Raw genomic sequence first — 19,491 nt, forward strand, 5'->3', positions numbered from 1 at the left:
ATTTCCTCTGGTACCTCCTGATTTCCAACAGGGCTCACTGTTCCCTCCCTCAGTCCTATCTGTGATGTTTCAGCTTTATGTAGGTAAGTGGATCATGACTGTGGTTCTTTTTTCAGACATCTGCATTGCACAAGGAATTATATTCACCTGAACCTCTTCACCTCTTTTATCCTCCGGGCTATATCCGTCTTCATTAAAGACTCAGTGGTGAAGTGGATGTACAGCACAGCCACACAAGAGCACCAGTGGGAAGGACTTATCTCCTTTCAGGTAGGGGCAGACACTGTGGTGGCTCTCAGGATATTGGAGACATCGCTATGGTGTGTCTACATGACAACAGGTAGTTTAATGTTGTACAATGAGGGTTGTGCAAAATGCTGTTATTCAGGCCACAGAGTTTCTCTGAAACTTATAGCACAATGGTTCTAGTTCTTGGCACAACAGTTCTAGTTGTGCCACTCCGGGATTGATATAGCTAAGTAGCTGATGCTGTGGCATGTTTCTGTGCCTGTGGGAAGTTTGCTCCCACTAGACAGAGGAAACACAAAGAGGTGGATTTTATATATATATATATATATATATATATATATATATATATATATGCACAAAAATGCCCATATCTTCTTCCCATGCTGCAGGTTCATTTCTGCTAGCAATGACAAGATAGCATTCATTTCCCTAAGCCAGCACCTTTTGTGATAGAACTGCATCTTGTATAATGATCATATTAGTTGGTTGTTCTTGGAGATCTTTATAATCTGTTAATGACAGAAAAAAGGGAAGCGTCTGATTAAAATGTAAATTTGAAAGCATTTAGAAAAGCTTTGGAGGAACAGGCTAATTAAATACTTCTAATCAAAGGGAGAGGATATACGACTCTCTTGTGAATATGATGAAAGCATGACTTTCCCCCTTCAGATTTGGAATACAAAATGTACTTGAATCTTCAAAAAAAGATTTTCATTATTTGTATAGCTCTTGTGATTCTTGAACACAGGTACAGCATTTTCTGCCACAATGCAGCATTGGGGTTGCAAGGGATGTGTCTTCTGATGCATACTCAGTGTCAGAAAAAGAAGGGCACTGCCGGAGGCTTAAGCACTAATACCACGTAGTGAGTCTCAAAGGATGGTTGATTTCTTCTCATTTGCGATGTATCAATTGGCAGAAAATAACACTGAAATACTTATCTTAAGTGGTTTGGAAATGTTCGCATTGGATTGTCACTCATTCCCTCCTTCTAAAAAACACTAGGCTTTATGCTTTCACACATGGTTTATTGAATAGTGGTTTCATCAGATCTGCTGGCTATATTAATTAGGTAATCACGTTTCATACTTATCTAAAACCTTGCTGGCCACATCTCTAATTTACCAGCCAAGAGAGATTTTGCACTTAAATGTGATGCACTGGGCAATATTGCTGTTCTATCAAAACTTTTTTGCTTTGGAAGACAGTCAGCATTACAACATCCACTATTGGCTGTTTAATAGAGAAATTCTCAGCTGCAGAATAGAATACTGAGGGAACCGAAAAGATTCACTGACTGCAGTTGGTGCAGTACCTTTCACTTGCTCTTTTCATCTTTGTGTTGTGCTTTTAAAATTATAACCCATTGCTTATTGAGAGAAAATGCAGAACACGTAATTAATATTTTTTTATAAGAGGAATGTTGAAAGTATCTATCTGCTGTGTACAACACCTGTTACTGGCTTCTGTCCTTTCAGTACTCAAATGTGATTAATTTAGCAAGCGTTGTTTTGAGGAGCGAGTAGGAGCAAGAACCACTCTTTTGGGTTAGTATGCTTTTTTTCTGAGCTTCCGTTGCATTAATTTGGGCTGTGCTTTTTTTCCCGTTGCAGGAATCACTCAGCTGCCGCTTGGTCTTTGTGATGATGCAGTATTGCGTGGCTGCAAACTACTACTGGTTGCTGGTGGAAGGCATGTACCTGTACACACTGCTGGTACTTTCAGTCTTTTCTGAGCAGAGAATTTTTCGGCTCTATCTCTGCATTGGCTGGGGTAAGTTAATCTTTCCATATGTCTGCCTATGGCTGCATGCACTAGCAGATGAAATAATAGGAAAAAATAGTGTGTGCCTGTTGTAGTGCTGCCCAGTTCAAGTACTGCACTTTCCATTCTCTTTTTGTTCCTGACCCCTTACCTTGTTTGAGCTGGAGGGTGCTGGGCCAGCACAGCTCCTGCGTGCTTGCAGCATGGAGGCTGCTGTTCTTTCATAGCAGAGCTCTATGTGGCACTGCAGGAGCTCCCTATAAACCAGTGGCGGGCACATGGTACTTTCCCTGAAAAAAACAACAGCTTCCCAATATAAAAGACATGTGGGTGATTCCAGGTGGGCGTGGACTTTCCTGGACTGTTCTGCTTCATCTCCTGAAAGTTTCCCATTACATTCAAAGATGTGTTAACTACTAGTGGTGCAAAATAGCAATGATACCTGGTGCATGGTCAGGGGTTGTCAGGCATTGGAACAGTCTGCCCAGCAAAGTGGTTGAATCACAGTGCCCAGAAGTGTTTAAAAGATGCGTAGATGAGGTACTTAGGGACACAGTTTAGAGGTGGACTTGACAGTGCTAGGTTAATGGTTGAACTCAATGATCTTAAAGGTCTTTTCCAACCAAAATGATTTTATGATAACAGTAGAGAAATAGTGGCAGCATGAGTTTGGGGGATGCAGAGGGGTTGCTGAACAAGAGGCTGCTGGGAGGAAATTGTCAGGTTGGTTATGTGGGCAGAGCAGGTCAAGTAATGATTGTCAGGCAAATGAGTGGTCGGGGTGCCCATGCCATGGGCATGTGTTTGCTTGAGACTAAGGACTGTGATGCCTTGAAATCAGTTCCTTGAGCCACTTACCTTCTGCAGAAATGCTAAAGCTTCAATTCCTTCACTCTCCAATTAGCCTGAAAATATATTACTGTTCAGCATTAATCCTATTTTTGGGATGATCTCCTGTGTGGTTTTATTGCGTTCTCTCACTTACTGTTCTCCCCCCTCCTCTTCTGGTAGAAATAGAGTGACTTTTGGAAAGCTGAAAGTAAATCCAAGTAAATACTGCAAGTGCTTTCACAGATACTAGTTTGAACATTTAAATTGCTTTGACTGTCCCTCTCTATGGTTTTTCCAACTGTGAATATTCTAACAAATTAGTTTGCTGGTAAAATGCATATGCATGGCTTGCTGTGAATTACCCAGTTCTACTGAACAGTGATATCTGTGGAACAAAGGCTGTCCAGTACATTGATGGGAATAAACAAATGCAAGCAATAGCAGTCCTGGTGGAGAGTTTTAGTTACAAAGTTCCATATCTTCCATTATCGTTTTATATAGGACATGCAGCAAAAGCAACAGAATCTTGTATAAATTTGAACTGTGTGTGTTTTAATAATTTTTTATGAATTTCCATACCCTCAATTAAAAAAAAAAAAAAAAGGATGGGGGAGCTATCCTGAAGCACTGACTGAGGTGATGAGAAGAAATGGAAATGAAATTAAAGCAAAATTATACCTAACTGAATCCTGAGGATATTGTGTTGTTTTATAAGTAAGGGATAGGATGGTTTGATCTGAATCACTTCTAGTTAGAGTTTGTCTCTTGCAAATGCAGAAGGCAGAAACAGAAGACACTATTTTGTTTTTGTTCTTCATTTACAATTAAAGTTCTGCCACTGTATATTGAATTTTTTGCATGAGTTTGTAGATGTGAGTGGTAATGCCAGCACTTGGCACTTGTTATATGTGTTTCATTGAAGCTTCCTAGAAAAGCTCTACCCATGCCCTTCAGTTCTCAGCTGTACATTTTCTTGCTGTTCCATCCATGGCTGCATGTGCAAACCTTGCCAGTGATTCTCCATCTTCAAATGCAGAAGCATCTGCTATTTCAGTACTTCCAGATTACTTACAACAGTAACAGTTTTGTCTCTAAAAAGCAGAGAGACATGAAGATTTTTTCCCACTCTTTCTTGCTGTTGATTCAATTTTTTTAGGTGCTCAGGTTCCTCACCAGGTACCTTTCTGCTGTATACAATGCTCAGAAGATTAGTGGGTTTTGAGCAGCCTGATAGCCTCTGCATAATGCCGAGGCTTCAGAGAGACAGTATGTTCCTATTTGCACTGAGAGTCTTGCTCTTTGAAATAGGTTATCAACTGTAAAAATAAAGCTGGATCAAAAAATAAAGATCTGTTTGATTGCAGAGCTCATTTGATACCCTGATCTTTTGTTATGTTAATAAATTGCCCTCTTACAGGATAATTTTTTTAACCCATTCATTACTCATCATTTGATGAATATTTGTTTTAAAATTTCGTGTGTGTATTGTTCACAAACTTAGTGGGTGTGAGTAATTTCATGTTGCTATTTCTTCTAGTTATAACTGAACTTTGTCATCACTCACAGACCATATGGTATTGTTTTTGCTGTCTGAACAGCTTCTGCAGTCTCCCCTGTGATCACGTATGTTTGCACTTGCACTTCTCTCAAATGTACACATGAATAAAACTGTTTATTCTCCTCAAGGTTTTTGTTCGTCTGAGTGTTTGCACATGCTCTTGGTCATGGTGTTTGCCCTGTTGTACTTATTTCGAGGAAAAATAAGTCTCAGAAAAAAAAGAAACTAGAGCAAATACTTTCCTAAGGTAATACCAAGCAAAACTGTACTTGAAGGGCCAGCTTTCAGATAGGTAGACATGTCTCAATACCTAAGCTTTAAAACTGTTACATTAAATAGTGCTATTTTTTTAATAACTGAGGAAAAAAATCCACATAACTGTGTAAATAAAAAAGTACTTCTCCCATTTTATGTCTAACATGGTAATTTCATCGCGATTCAAAACACGGAAAGGGTAAACCTACTTTCCAAATATAAACATGTAAAAGATCCATACTTAGCCTGTGTCTTCCTTGGCACAGCTAGACAGTGGGGAGTGTAAAGAAAAATTAATAAATCTTTCCAAAATATATTTTTGCTATATGATAATTTCAGGTCAGTTCTTAATGTTATTAGATGGTAATTATTCTTTGCTTCTGAAGTGTTTTATAAAAGGAAGAATCTGTTTAATCTCATGTAATTGTACTTTGCAAAAACTAGGAGTGTTATAAAATCTTGATAGACTTGATGAAACTAATGTAGTTTTACAGAGTGGGAGTCATTTATATTGACATCATGTATATTGATAGAATTCTATAAACTTTCCTGATTACTCGTGAGGTAATTTCCTGTAATGTCCACTTGGTTGCTGAGATTTCACACAATATGAGGCCTTGAGATAGCAGTGTTAAATTTTTACTGTTTCATTCAATGTGGAAAATGTCTTACTTATGTCATCTTTTTCTTTGTAAAAGCAGACTTCCATACATTTGTGTGAACCCTGAGTTCCACATATCTTCCTGCAAAAACAGTAGTTTACGCCGTTTTCAAAGCTGATGGGGGAAAAAAAAAGGCAGAAACACTAACAACATCGACAAACAAAACTCTTAATAGGTGAACGGCAGAGCAGGTAGATGAGTTGTTTCCTTTTGTTCTCTTCAGTCTGGAGGTCAGCACAACAGCAGCTAAACAGGATGTTGATTCAGATAGTCATTACCACTTGTAGGAAAAAAAAGCTGTTGATGTACATTGCTGGTACCCAGTGCTTCCTTCCTCTGGTGTAAGGGAAATTCCTTGCCCATGGATTTCACCTAGAGAGAACAAAACATTTCCAGAAGAAGGGGGGAAGGGAAACAAGGTAACTACGGAGGTCAAGAAGATGACTCTTTTGATTTGTTTGTTTCTTGGGAAGTGCAGACTGCCTTTAATCAGGGTGTCCAGGACATCAGCTCACTGTTCATGTCCAAGTGAAGAGTCGCTGAGCCTGACATTCACTTCAAGCAGCTGTGTCAGTGCTGTACAAAGTAGTCTCTGGAGAAGAGCACTTTATGCTGTAATGCTGCTGTATGCATCTTTCAGCAGCATTTAGTGGAAAAAGGACCTGTTCACATTCAGAAAGGGGTGGGAGGTAGGAATGGGGAAACAACAGCGACATCCACAGTGACTGTGTGTGACATCCAGGTGGGAAGAATGACAGGAGGAGACAATTCTTCTTAGCACTAAAGGCTAAGAAGAAAATGTTAAAAAAAACTCTAAACATTCTCTGAGCTTCTATGGCAATTTTATACCCAGCTGCACTTGCAGCAGGGAAACTGCCATAAAAATAAATAAATCCCCTCCTTCCAGCCCTTGGCAATCCAAATTTTCTCTAAGGAAGACTACTTTGAGGGAATGAAGCTATTAAAGGCAGGAAGCCTGGCTAGTGTGTCAAAAATCTCCATCCTGATTGCAGGAGGATCTGCCTGGAACAGAGCCAGTAAGAAACCTCCCTTCTGAAGCCCAGTGTGATCTCAGTGTAGCAGCAGGATACATTCCTTGCACTGTATCTTGTGTGTTTTGAAATGAAAACTGTATTTCAGACAAGGGTGTGAAAATTGGCTTTGTGTCCAGACCGATCCTGGTAATAAATGCATCTGTCAGCAGTTTCTCTTAATTCTCTTGACACTTTGTCTTCTGGATTCATCTCTTTCATGCTTTTCTGTTTATTAGAAAGAAAAACATTCATCTTTTCTTCTCACACCTTCAATGGTCTTATTCTTTGAAAGAAAAACATTCGTCTTCTCACAACTTCAATGGTCTTATTCTTTCTACATCTAGTCATGTTTGTTTAACACTTCTTCCAGTTCCTCATCACACACTTCTTGCATTCATACATCAAGCAGCTGATCAAGTCAGACCGTCCTGGATGGTTCCCTAGATAAAGGGTGAGGATCAGAGTTCTGACAGCAGTAGTGTCCTTCTGGTTTGTGTGCCTGATTGTTTTGGAGGTTGAACTTCTCACCACGTGGAAACCGGTGATGTCAGGTTACATCTGAAATGTGAGCTCTCTCCTACAGAGACCAATTTACTTCAGGAAGAATCTCTAATCAGCATGTGAGGTTGAGGGGAGCCTCTCTTGCTCCTCATACACCTTTCTCCCCTGAAATTGCCTTTATGTACAATGTGAAGCTAGAAATAGCATGTGTCCATAAGAATGAAAATGCATATTGAGGTTAAGAGAATGAAGATGGTATGGAATAGCACCACCTGGTGACACCTTTCATGGGAACTGCTACTTAGTGGATTCCAGAACAAGTTTCAGCTTTTCTGTTACCAAAGTATCTCAGGTCCATTTGATGGAGGGACCGATTTCTACATGGTGTTACCGGGACGTGTTAGCTTCCATTAGCAGCAGTAGGAATTGCCCTCCTCTCTGCTCATTAGGGACAGTGTGGCATTGTGAAAATGCCAATGAAATGGTGGTTCCGATGCATAATTTCTCACAGCTTTCTTCTCTAGCCCACCCCATCCTGTTATATTCTGGATAATGCCTGTTTTCCCAATGTGTGGGATTTTTTTTTTTCTTACTATGCAGACACCTGGCCAGGTGTGGAATATGTAAGCTACAGTGAAAATAAGTAGGTCTGGCTGTTTATTTATGCAGTGGGGTGTTAAGATGTCGATTTGGCGGTTCCATTACTTTCTTATCATCCATGATATATACTGTTTTTGCAGCCTATAATTCAGGTGCCCTGTCCTCTGTAATTTGAAGTTGAACTTTATTAGCTGAGCTGTTGGCATGCTTATTTCCTAGTGCACTTGACAGATTTTATAATCACCATGTCATGTTCAAAGATTTTTAGTCAGTTATTAACCTGCAAGAAATAACATGGCAGAATGTGCCCCCAACAATTTTCAGAGCCACTCATTTCTTAGATCAAAACTTTGTGTATTTGCTAAGTGTCAGATAGTATGTGAATTTGGCGAACGTCAGATGTAAATTTCACTGTTAAGTCTTGGTTTCTCGGATTAGAATGTGGATTGCTACCATGGACTATAATACAGATGTTGCAAAACCAAGGCACCAGGGGCCTGCATCACAAGTGGGAGTGGGCAGAGGATGTTGAACTCACCTTGTACGTGCTCCCTAATCATTTGTATAATATCTGCATAGCATGTCATGTTACCACTCGATAGATCAGTTCCCTCCACTTACATACAGCCTTTATAATCTTGGTGTTCACATCTTACCCTGTAAATTTCATATTAAGATGTCTTGATGCTCAGCAAAGTCAATAAAGGAATAATTAAAACTGTAATTAGTTTATATGAATCAAAGTCTCATTTGTGATTGGCAGGGGTTTGCAATGAGCCTGTTCTTAATCTCTTATGCCACTATCGAAGCAGCATGGAGGGCCTGATAACTTTACTCACAAAATATTGTGTGCTCTCAGTATCAGACACATTTATGAAATGTGTTCAACCACTTGCCCCAGTAATCTCTACGCAATTCATTATCTTTACTATTACTTTAATTGTTGGTATTTTTTTCTTGCTGCTCTTTATTCTTTAAAAAAAAAAAAATATTGAGAATAATTGGTTTTCCATATCTGTAGTATTTAGCTGTTCTGATAGTAGAGAAAGAAAACAGTGCAACAGAGAGAAGGATTTTGCTGATAACATGCACTACAGATGTACTGCTTGTATATTTTCAGACACAACAGATCACTGATTTTCCTGTGGCTTCTGCTGGCAGGAACTGTGTATTTGCCCCATGCAATGCTTATCCTACACACTGATGTTCTTATGGTCCCTTACCATATTGGTTCTTAAGCATGTAATAACAAAGCACATTAAAAGTTGCCCTTCAATGTACGTACAGCATCGGACACTGTCCAAGTTCTTACACAGAGGAATTACAGACAATCGTGATCCATCCTGAGGCAGAAATTCCTCATTCTGCTTGCTGAGTCTCAACTTGCTCTCCTTTCTCATGGGCATTTTTGGCATTGGCTGTACTGAGCATTGGTTGGTAGATGCACTTTAAAATTATTTTCTTAAGAACTAGGCATTTAATAAATAAAAGAAATTAATTTGAGAGCCTTTGGCATTGTAAACAAGTAGCGACTGCCAGCTTATTTGGCTTTTCTCTTTTCCCTTTACACCCCAGATGAACTGACCAACCATAGCACATGCACTGTCAGGTAAGCGCAGGACTAAACCTTTTCTCAAGACCAGATGCATCTGCTGTCTTTGCTGCAGCCTTTCAAGTCCTTGCAAGTACCACAGCCCAAACTTGGGATTTCTCTGCGGGGGAGGCTTGAGCACACTTGCTTTGAGTTGTGTGCCCACGCTCCCCTTTGCCATCAGGGGGATGTGGGGCTGAGTGTGCTCCAGCCCTGACACCTATAGACAGCCTGAGCTTGATGCTACCTGAATACAGTGTAGCCGACTCACAGGCAGAAATGTGGATGTGAAGGTTCAGTTCAGAGAGCATTGCACTCCTCTTCCTCTCTAGTCTGAATTCAGAGGCCAGCAGAGCTTCATTGCCTTGGCCGCTCTGTGAAACTTCCCACGGGAAAGGCAGTATATGCTGAGTATGGGGATGATGGTGTGCCGTGGTTCATTTCTCATGCCTCTTAGGAGCAAGGTGGGGGCCAGGCAAAATGAGTTACAGCTATTAGTTACTGGAAGGTCATGTTCCGTCTCTCACCATTGACAACCATCTGTGCTGGGTACGAGCTGCAACCCTGCCACCAGTTGGTTGTGTTGCTCATCATTACGTGGGGGGTTTGTCCTTTTCTCTGCTTTTCCTTGTCTCTTAATGTCAGTGTCAATCTTATCTCCTCTCTTCCCAGGTGTGCCAATGCTGTTTGTTATCCTCTGGGGAACTGTCAAGTACCTTTATGAAGATGAGGGGTTGGTTTAGTTCTAATTTTTCTCATTTGTGCTGTATGTGTGCACTGGCAGGTCATTGTTTGCTTTCTGTTTGGTGTGGTTTGCTTTGGCAATGTGCTGAAACCTCATATAATTGCTTCTGTTTTGTCTAAAGGTCTTGCATAACATTTCAAAAAGGAGCATATGTTTCTTTCTGGTCAGAATTTTCTGCATGTCTGAATGAATCTATCATTTTGCAGGTCAGGGAAAGGTATGTTTTGTTTTTCTGTAGTTACAGTATCAACAGTAGAAGTCATCATACCCAACCAAGACCACTCCTGATACTATGCCTTTGGCAGTAGCTGTTACGGTTATGCTTCAGAGGAAGGCAAAAGCCTCCCACATGATTCTGCCTGTGATTTGTAATGGTTAGCTTATGCCTAGAAGCAGAGATGTGATTGCCTGTTCTTGTTTAAGCTTCCGTTATTCAGACCTTCTTAAAATAAAGGCATATTTTCTGCCTGCTTGTGTTAGTCTTGCTGAAGTCAACTATACCACATGCAAGACTGCTGCAAAGCACAAAATAATTTTTGTCCATTTTTACCATAGTTCCTGGTCTGGAAAATTGCCTGTATATATGCTTTAGGTACTAAACAGCATCACATAATATTTTGTTGTTTTGTGGTTTTTTTTAACAAAAGGGAGAGGAAAGTGACTTCGTATTCTTGATGAATTAAGTAGCTTTATGCTATTTCCTTTTTTATTCTAAATGTACTATTTATTTGGTCTTCCTCTTACTTAGTTTCTAGACAGCCCAGCCAGCACTTTTGTAGAGGGTCCTTTTTTAATTCCTCCCCCCACAACACAATCCTTTTTGGAGAGATGCTGCAAGGCCAAAATTCAGTGTAGTCAGAGCCATTCCCAGACTTTTTTTCTGGTGTTTGTGAGTATTAAAAACCAGGGTTTTTATCCAGTGTCCTTCGTAATACTGAACCAGTTGAGTCACAGCTGCTTCTTCTGGCTTAAGTAATGCTAGGATTTTCTGACTGTCCTTTTCAAGGTTGACTCGATAATATTTGTAGCAAGATTGTGGCCATACTGATGAATTGCGAGTTTTGTTGAAATTATTAGAACAGGTATATAGAACATGCGGCCCCTGAACAGGCGACATTCCATGGGCACATTTTCCCATTGATGTAGAAAATGTATGCAAAGTGCTCATGCTGAGCCTCTTACATTATGTGGTGCTCAGACCTGATTTATATTTTCTATTACGGGAAAACTGTCACTCATTGCCTTCAGCAGACCTTAAAAGGGGCAATTTTGCACCTTATTGAATTTTCTAGATCTTGTATAAATATTTGTAAAATACAGCAATAAATAACCATGTACAGCAGCTTCTCTGAAAGGCAAGATTTCTGTGCCTTGGGCAGGCGTTTGCTGGAGCAGCCAGGGATATCTTTCACACTGCCACAGCGCTGTCACCAGGGATGTGCAGTGAGCTGTAAATTTCATTTGTGACTTAACTACTTCCCTGGCTATGAGGAATAACTGGAAGTAAATGTGATCAGGGCTGGGAATTTGAGGCAGTCCTGTGAAGACAGCCATTTGAATGAAGGACTGAAGCCTGCAATACTTACTTGCAGACTGACTTCTTTCCTTACACATGCAAGTGTAAGCCCCTTTAGAAAGCACTTGCTGTCTTTCAGAGTGAGCTATTGAACAAAAAAAACCTTTTTCTAGATTACAAATAAAATTAAAGGCAGGATGTGCTCCTTAGTTATTGGACTATGTCTAAAGAGCTGATACTTACACGTCGTTCTTTCTATCTGCAATTAATTTCGGGAGCAAGACAGCCAGACTACAATATTTTTTAAAAATGGAGCTGCTCAGCTGTGCCTCTTCTAGGTAAAAATTCAGTGTTTTCCTTTTTAGAAAAAGAATATCAGATTGGTAAGCAAAGGCAGAGACTTCCCAGTAGCATTTGTTTCACTGGACCTATTCTTCATTCACAGCTCTGAGTCTATTAGTTGCCCAGTATCTTCTTAGTGATACTGAGCAAACTGCAGGGACAGATCCCAAACAGAATAGATGGTGGTGTATTTATGAGTGTGGCGATCCCAGAAAGCACAAATGGGCAAGAAATCATGTACAGATCTATCAGTTTTATTTTCTGGACACTTTAATAACTGTGACACTTTTATTGGGCTATAATGGTGTTTTTATTGCACATATTTGTATAAATTTAAAAGCAGCTGAAACTGTTTTATGCCACAGGAAGCAAATTAATACACACAGAAATGTAGCAGAGTTAATATAAAGAATAATTTCTCAGCCTCTATCATTATCAGGGAATTTTAAAGTTGCCCCTGCTTCCACTGCCACAAGTCAGAAAATTAGAACTCCACTTCCAGCCATGCCTATTATCCCTCCGGTCTTGAAGGGTTCAAGTAAAATTAATTTTAAAGGCTGCATGAAGCCAGCTCCCAGTCACACGTACCAAGAAGTCCTTCTGTTACTCAGATTCCAACTCAGGTACACTGATTGCACCCCATACATACGCCCTTTTTCTCCAGCATCTGAAATACAATTGAATTGTACATTGTGGAGCTGCTGGTTGCGATAATGTGCTTGTTTTATGCATTAAACTGAAAGGTAAAATTAATCCTTAGACCCAATACCAGCAAAGGAATATGGGTTTGCCACAGCCAAGCTGTTTCACTTTCCTCTGTGTTACCTGAGCACGTGTGGGTGCATTGCTGTAGCATGGACCCCTACTACATGCTGCACCCTCGCTGGTTTCTCTCAAGCTGACTGTCCCATTACAAGGCTGGGTGACTTTACTCTCTGCCAACATCACTCAAGCTGGAGCTTCGTAGACCTGTTAAGAAAACCTAAGAAAAACTGAGCGTATATATATTTTGTCAGGTGAGATTTGGAGATGAGGAGGAACTTGTTTTGTGAAGGAACATACATTTTCTGTAGTGCTGTTTCATAGTTTGTTTCACAACCTGCTGGCTTTACTGATGACTGTTGCTTTTGAGTAATTCTGAGCAATATGGTAGGAGGCTAACAAAGTTATTTTATGGGAATATTAGGAATGCTGTCACTGCAGCAACAAGTGAAGTGTCATCTGAACACTGCCCCAACACCTGGGCCGCTGTGCATACACATAGTTCATCATACAGTTTTGGGTGGCTGGCTGTGGCCGGGGTGACACCTAAAAGTACTAGATGTACAAACCCCCAAGTGTAAAGTTCCAGTGATCCCAAACTGTGGCTTTCAGGTGTCATGTTTCTTATGGTTGTTCTCCAATATTATTCAGGGACACAGGAATTTAAAAAGCTAAAAGAAGACTTACAGAGAGAATGAAGTATTATATTGCCTGCAGCGTTACTTGCTTGGCAGAAAGCTCATCTGGCCAACAACATGTGGAACTATTGCTCCTGTCTTTGATTTTACTTGCTTATAACTTTTAAAACTTCTTTGGGGTCTGAAACCTATACGTATACACTGAAGGAACTGGAGTTTGCTGCCTTGCTTTCTCTTGGCTGAAATTAGTAGAGCTTTTTTGAAAAGAAGAACAAACAAAATAGATAGCAGATCTAAATATTGTTATGAGGAAAGTGATGATAGGTAATGGGATAAAGAACTAATAAACAGTTAAATAATAAGATGATCTGACATTTGAGACTGAAGAGTAATGAAAAGTAATGCAGAAAGAGTAGGATAGAAACCACGCAGGAAAGGTCTGACTCAGACAGATTCCCCGCCTTCTCCTTTCAGCCACAGGACAAATTTGACCTTGGTTGTAATGGACTGAATCTTCACAATTAACTGATGGTAATTCATAGCAAATTGTGGAGGAGAGCTAGCCATTAGTGGGCAAGAAAGGCAGGCAAGTAGTATCCGGTTCAATTATGCTAGCTGCAATAGTACGAAGCATTCAGTGTTTCTAAGAAGCAACTGCACCTGTTTCCATGTCAGCATGATGTGCTTTCCTGGTATCTAGTCCTCAATATTGTTTTCCATCTGCATTGCTGTGACAGAATAAAAAGCGGGAGATTTTAGTAACATACTGAAACTTTTTTCTTCTCGTCTCCTCCTTTTTGCCATCTGTCTAGTTGCTGGAGCAGAAACTACAACATGAATTACTGGCTGATCATCAGACTGCCCATTCTCATCGCCATTGGGGTGAGTATGTGGCAGGTGCAGCGAGCTGGCAGATTTTGATGAGAACGGGACATAATATAGTACAAAGAGCAGGTGTGCATACACTGCTGTCCATGTCCAAAGGCTTTGGGGGTATTTACATTTTAATTCAGAAATGTGATTTTGTGAAACCAAATTGGTTTCTGTCACTGGAATTCCTGAGTAGCATTTTGTTTGTTTAATTTGCCTGCTGCCATGTTGCAGTGGCAGAACATGATAACAACACAGCATGCTGCAGCAATCCTGTTAACTCTGCAGTGTGGGGAAAGCTGTGGCAGGTAGTACAGCGAGGCAGAAGATAATATTCTAGGTATTAGGCTACAGAACAGCAGCAAATTGTGTGGCACTGTGGAGCAATGCCATGTTCTGCATCCACAATACTGTGGCAGTCTCAGACCTCCAGACAAGGCAAATGCGGCGCCCACACCTTGAGTGTGTCGCCCTCCTCAGGCATGTAGGTAAACTCCCCTACTTTATTTAGTGAACCGCCTGTGTTTTTAAAGGTGACTTGTGCAGTCACAAAGGTTGTATTTAAAGCACAATTTCTTAGCAAGGAGTTGAATTCCATGGCAAATTCTGCAGCTGCAAAGTAGGAGGATGCACAGGGACCTACACATGACTACACAAAACAGCTTTTTTGAACACTTTTGCACATGTGTTTCTTGATGATGATATAAACCCATCTTTCATTTCTCCAGGTAAATTTCCTGATCTTTATCAGAGTTATATGCATCATCATCTCCAAACTACAGGCTAATTTGATGTGCAAAACTGACATAAAATGCAGGTATGTAATTTAGCAGTCTGACACTTTCTCTGCCTCTCAAAATGGAAGCAGATAAGTAGGGACATGAAAAGCAGTGGATTGACAAAGGTTAACGATCTTAGGCCTTGAGCGATGCACATGTGTGGAGTCACACATTGGTGTGACTGCTTGGACCATCAGTCCCTGGAAAAGCCTCTTGGTGAAGCCAGGGCAAGTGTTATACCTATGTTATAGATAAACAGAAAGCTTGATTTTTTGGTTCATTTCCTTACAGTCTTCCATAATACTGGGTGAATATTAATTAAGCAGGTATTTTTTAAGTACTTGCAGCAAATGCAAGTACCTCATGTAATGTGAAATAAATAATGATAAGCAATAGAAATAAAAGCTTTACCTTCAATGAAGATCAAGAATGGGGCTCATTTTGAGTATTGGTCCTTGTTGTTCTTCCCAGTCATTACTGGGACAGTCTTTCAATCTTGAATGCATATGACGTTTCAGAGAGATGTCAGATTTGTTACAGAAGTGTTCAATTTTTATTCTGCAGGCTTCACCCTGTCTGCGTGTGTATTATTCCCATTATTTAATCACCTTGCTAAGATGCACAGTCACATCTTTCATTTCTGCATCTTGGAGAATATTTCTATATTGCAGTATGAAAAATAATGTAAAAATAAGTTAGCCATAGGGTAAATTAAACAGTGTGGAGCTTATATGCTCTGGTAGTCACACTGTTACTGATGGCTGACTTAGATAGTTCGAAGTTGGGTGTTTCACTGCTGCAGCCTTCTAAGCTAGAAGCTTCTAGCATGTATTTTGGTGTATTCTCATTCTCAGTATAGAGTTGCCTTATATGTTACCTACCTTATTTACCTCATGTGAAGTTTTGGAAATTCTGATATGTGTTTAGAGCTCAAAGCAGAGAAAAAGATTTCTTTTAGTGAGGTGTTGGCTTTTCTTGCATCCCTACTGTTGTTTTGAATATATGTGACTTTTATTTGCCAGGGTAAAATTTACTGGGGTGGAAAGGAGGGATTTTCCAGCTCCGATAGCCTGAAACTGTTTAAAAATCTGACAGTAAATTTGCCCTGTCAAGGGAGAAAGCCCTTGCCCTCATGACTTCTGCAAGCAGGAGGAAGGTTTGATACAGCTGAGCCATTTCTCAGAGGTGCAGCTTCATTCAGTTCTTCATATTTCATGTTCAGAAATCTGCTGTATAAACAGAAAGGCTTTATCAGGAAACAATTTACCCAGCAACACAACCTTCTTCACTGGTAAAGACTGTAGTCTTGGTGATCCTTCCAGAGGTTGGTCGTTACAGCCAGAATCTTTGGGGAAGTCTTTTACTCGAAAGGGTTCAGTTCATTGGTGTGCCTCTGATGGTAATAAGACCAGGGAGCTAGAGATTCCTGAATGAGAAAATTTTTCCTTTTTTTTTTTTTCTGCCTAAAAACACTGGAAAAGATTTTGAGGGAAGACAGAACTGCCATGTTGGAATGTGTTCTTTTAAACAAGGACCGGTCTAGGTGCCCTAGAAAGTCACGAGTTTAGATAAGTTTCTGTATGGAAGGGAGAAAAGAGTTTTGCTCTGGAGCCAGTCTTTCCTCCGCCTCTCTCCTGTTGCCAGTCCAGTTGACGAAGAGAGAGCTCACTGATGAGCATGACAGTGAATCCCTTTTCTCTGTGGGAGGGCTGGAGTTGTGCAGAAATTTCTCCACTTGCTCAAGGAAAGGATTTTCTCTAGGAAGGTCTTAATTACCCAGGAAGCCTTTTCATAGGATTTTGAATGGCTTCCTGTTTAATGCAAAGCTCTCCAAGATTCCCGTCTAGAAGAATTAGCATTCATTAAGTGAAATAGAGATTTTCTGTACACCTACACAACTCACTTTTTTTACCCAGGCAGTGTCTCCAGAGCCAATGCAACATCAGCCTCCTGCTTCTACCTCTATCTCAGACAGGTGGTGGTGGAGCAGAGCCTCCATCACAAGACTTGCTGGTAAGCTGCTCTTTTAAACAAGCCCCCTATCCCCAATGCAACAGTCTGCCTAGATCCACTAGAGATCTGCATTTCTGCTTACCTGTATGTGCAAACTGTATAATTTCAATAGTTGCTTTGATTCACCATCCCTCAGTCCTTGTATACCAAGGATGTTGACAGGCTAGTTGGTTGAACTGACAGGAGCCTTGTGCTTGGTGTGTAATAACCCCATGCAGCAGTACAGAATGGGCATTGACTGGGTTGAAAGGAACTTCACAGAAGACCCAGAGATGCTGCAGGACAAATGTTTGAACATGATTCAGCAGTGTGCCCTTGTGACAGCATAGGCTGACTGCATGCTGGGCTGCACTAGCAAGAGCATAGCCAGAAGGTCGAGGGAGGTGACTGATCCCATCCATTCAGTGCTTGTGAGACTGCTTTTGGTGTCCAGGCTGGGGCTCTCCAGTACAAGAAAGACCTTGCGTCCTGTCCCTCTAACCCCCTGGGACTTGGATCAGTTTTGCATCAAGCTAGTTCTGGGGCTGGACCAGACATGTAAGGAGAAAACCCAAAAAAACTGGGTTCAGTCAGTCTGGAGAACAGAAGATTAAGCAAGGCTTTAATTGCAGTCTTCAGCTACCCAATGGTGGTTATACAGAAGATGGAGCTAGAGTCTTTTGAAAGGTGCACAGTGAAAGGACAAGGGGTAGAGGTTATAAGTAATAGCAAGAGAAATTCCAATTCCATGTCAAACATGAAAAAAAAAAAAACAACACAGTAAAAGTGGTCTGACCTGACACTGGAAGAGAGGCCCAAAGGGGCTGTGGAGGACCTTGGAGATAATCAAAACTTGGCTGGACACAGCCCTGAGTAACAAGCTATGAAGTAGAGCTGGACAAGAGACTTGCAGAGGTGTCTTCCAGCCCGAGTGATTACCTGATTCAGAATAGCAGCCAACAGCTCTAGGGCACACAAGATCTACTACGTACTGTCAGCCCTGCTAGTTGAGTGATTTTGTATCTACTGAATTGACTCAAGATAAATCATTGTGAGACGTTGACAGGTTCTGTGACCCAGGGTAGCCTGGTAAACTCTCAAGTGAGGCCCAGGTATCTTTCATTATCCTATTGGGTGGCTAGCATGTATGTCTATCAAGAGAGAGTTAAGGACCATTCTTGTGAATGTTTTCCTGTGGTTGTACCCCTGAACATTGCTCTCTTACTGGTGAAAAATGTTTTATTTATGATTGGTTTGTCATTTTTCCTTTGTTAGCTGTGTCTTTGAACGTGGTGTTTAAATCATGGAGTCATCACTCTTTTGAAGACAGTTTAACTGCTTTTACAAAGTGTTTTGCAGTTATGGTTAGTTACAATGTTTTGAAGATTTAACACACCACAGAGGTGGGAAGGAATAGCAAGTACTCCTGCCTTTGCCAAGATATTTTAAAAATATTTCAGCCATTGATAGATTATTTTTTTCAGGGCATCGACAAGGTAGGTTTTGGTCATCTTTCCCACCTACAGATGGGGAAAGGGATACACAAGAAGACATCTCAGGTACAAGAAAGCATATGACCTACTCATGAGTTTGGAAGATCTTCCAGGTGAAATGCAGCCAACAGCTGAATACAGAGCTTTGCTCACAGCAGTAAGGGGTCTGCAGTGGACTGGCAGGGGCGGTTAAAACATGTCAAAACCTACTAAGCTTAATTTTAGCATTATTATTTGTTTCCTATGTGCAGCCTCTGGAGGAGAACCCCACGACACAAAGTGGTGCAGTGTCTTAGCAAAGTTGACAATGTGTCAGAAGCAGAATGCAGACACGGTGACTTCCAGTCACCATTGGGATCAATATAGATCTACTCAGTAGCATTGTTTTTTCTCTTTCTTTGTGATCTTAGGCTGGCCAAGTCTACATTGACTCTAATCCCGCTGCTGGGGACCCATGAGGTCATCTTTGCCTTTATTACTGATGAGCATGCCAGAGGGATGCTGCGCTTTGTGAAGCTTTTTACTGAACTCTCCTTTGCTTCTTTCCAGGTAGCATTCACACTATGCCCATGTCAATAAGATATTTTTTAACTGCTGTTTGGGGACCTGCTTTCTCACTCATTCATTGCATGTTACCTGTTCTTTGTATTTAACACTGGTTATTGGAGGATTATGACAGTGGAAGAGAAAGTATGAGGACTAATTTTTAATAGCCAACTTAGATGTTAGTGTCACATGCTCTTATTTTCAATGTCTTAAATTTACCACAATAAACTGGAATTCGTATCCACATGTTAATACCTACTTCCTATGGGACACCTCAAAGCAATAATGAAATCGGCCATAATTTCTTGTAATTGTATATTGACATTGCAGAAAGCAAATTTTGTATTTTCTCCAGTGTTTTTGATACTCCTTGGAAAATCTGTGCTGTGAGGGGTAGCTGACTGTAGCTGTAACTGTTTATGAGGAGGATGTAGGTGTACTGTGATTTTGTTTAGCTGTTCCCTTAGGTAAGGCCATTTTAAGAGTCTCCTAAGAGAATCATTATTCTTCTAGTTTTGCTGCTCACAGGCTTATTCCCTATTTATCAAGCACAGAGCTGTATTTAAGATCACTTAATTGTTCACTTGTGAAGTGTTTATAACTAGAAACAATGTAAGAAAAACAAGGGGAAAGGAGTCTTTAGAAAAAAATAATAGGTTGAAGAAAACAGTAACTCCTTTGTCTTAAGATCATGTGTTTTGAGACATAGTTTGGTCAAAGCTCTCCTCTGCCATCAGAACTGTTGGGGACCACAGATTGTCCA

The 19,491-nt window shown here is 40.6% G+C and overlaps 1 protein-coding gene across 5 annotated transcripts in view; it reads left to right on the top strand.

The window, feature by feature from the left end:
* Positions 1-19,491, top strand: part of GLP1R (glucagon like peptide 1 receptor) — an 89,171-nt gene that overhangs the window by 63,300 nt on the left and 6,380 nt on the right. For 3 of the 5 annotated variants that reach the window (XM_065058157.1, XM_065058156.1, XM_013367424.3), the window contains exons 6-11: positions 117-270; positions 1,863-2,022; positions 9,718-9,778; positions 13,861-13,930; positions 14,647-14,735; positions 18,593-18,731. In XM_065058157.1, the coding sequence (XP_064914229.1) occupies positions 117-270; positions 1,863-2,022; positions 9,718-9,778; positions 13,861-13,930; positions 14,647-14,735; positions 18,593-18,731 (673 nt within the window). Of the gene's footprint in view, positions 1-116; positions 271-1,862; positions 2,023-9,717; positions 9,779-13,860; positions 13,931-14,646; positions 14,736-16,613; positions 16,711-18,592; positions 18,732-19,491 lie in introns of all 5 variants that reach the window. The other 2 variants (XR_010471547.1, XR_010471546.1) reach the window with 1 other exon arrangement.

Source organism: Columba livia, chromosome 3 (assembly GCF_036013475.1).
Source record: "Columba livia isolate bColLiv1 breed racing homer chromosome 3, bColLiv1.pat.W.v2, whole genome shotgun sequence".
NCBI classification, from domain to species: domain Eukaryota; kingdom Metazoa; phylum Chordata; class Aves; order Columbiformes; family Columbidae; genus Columba; species Columba livia.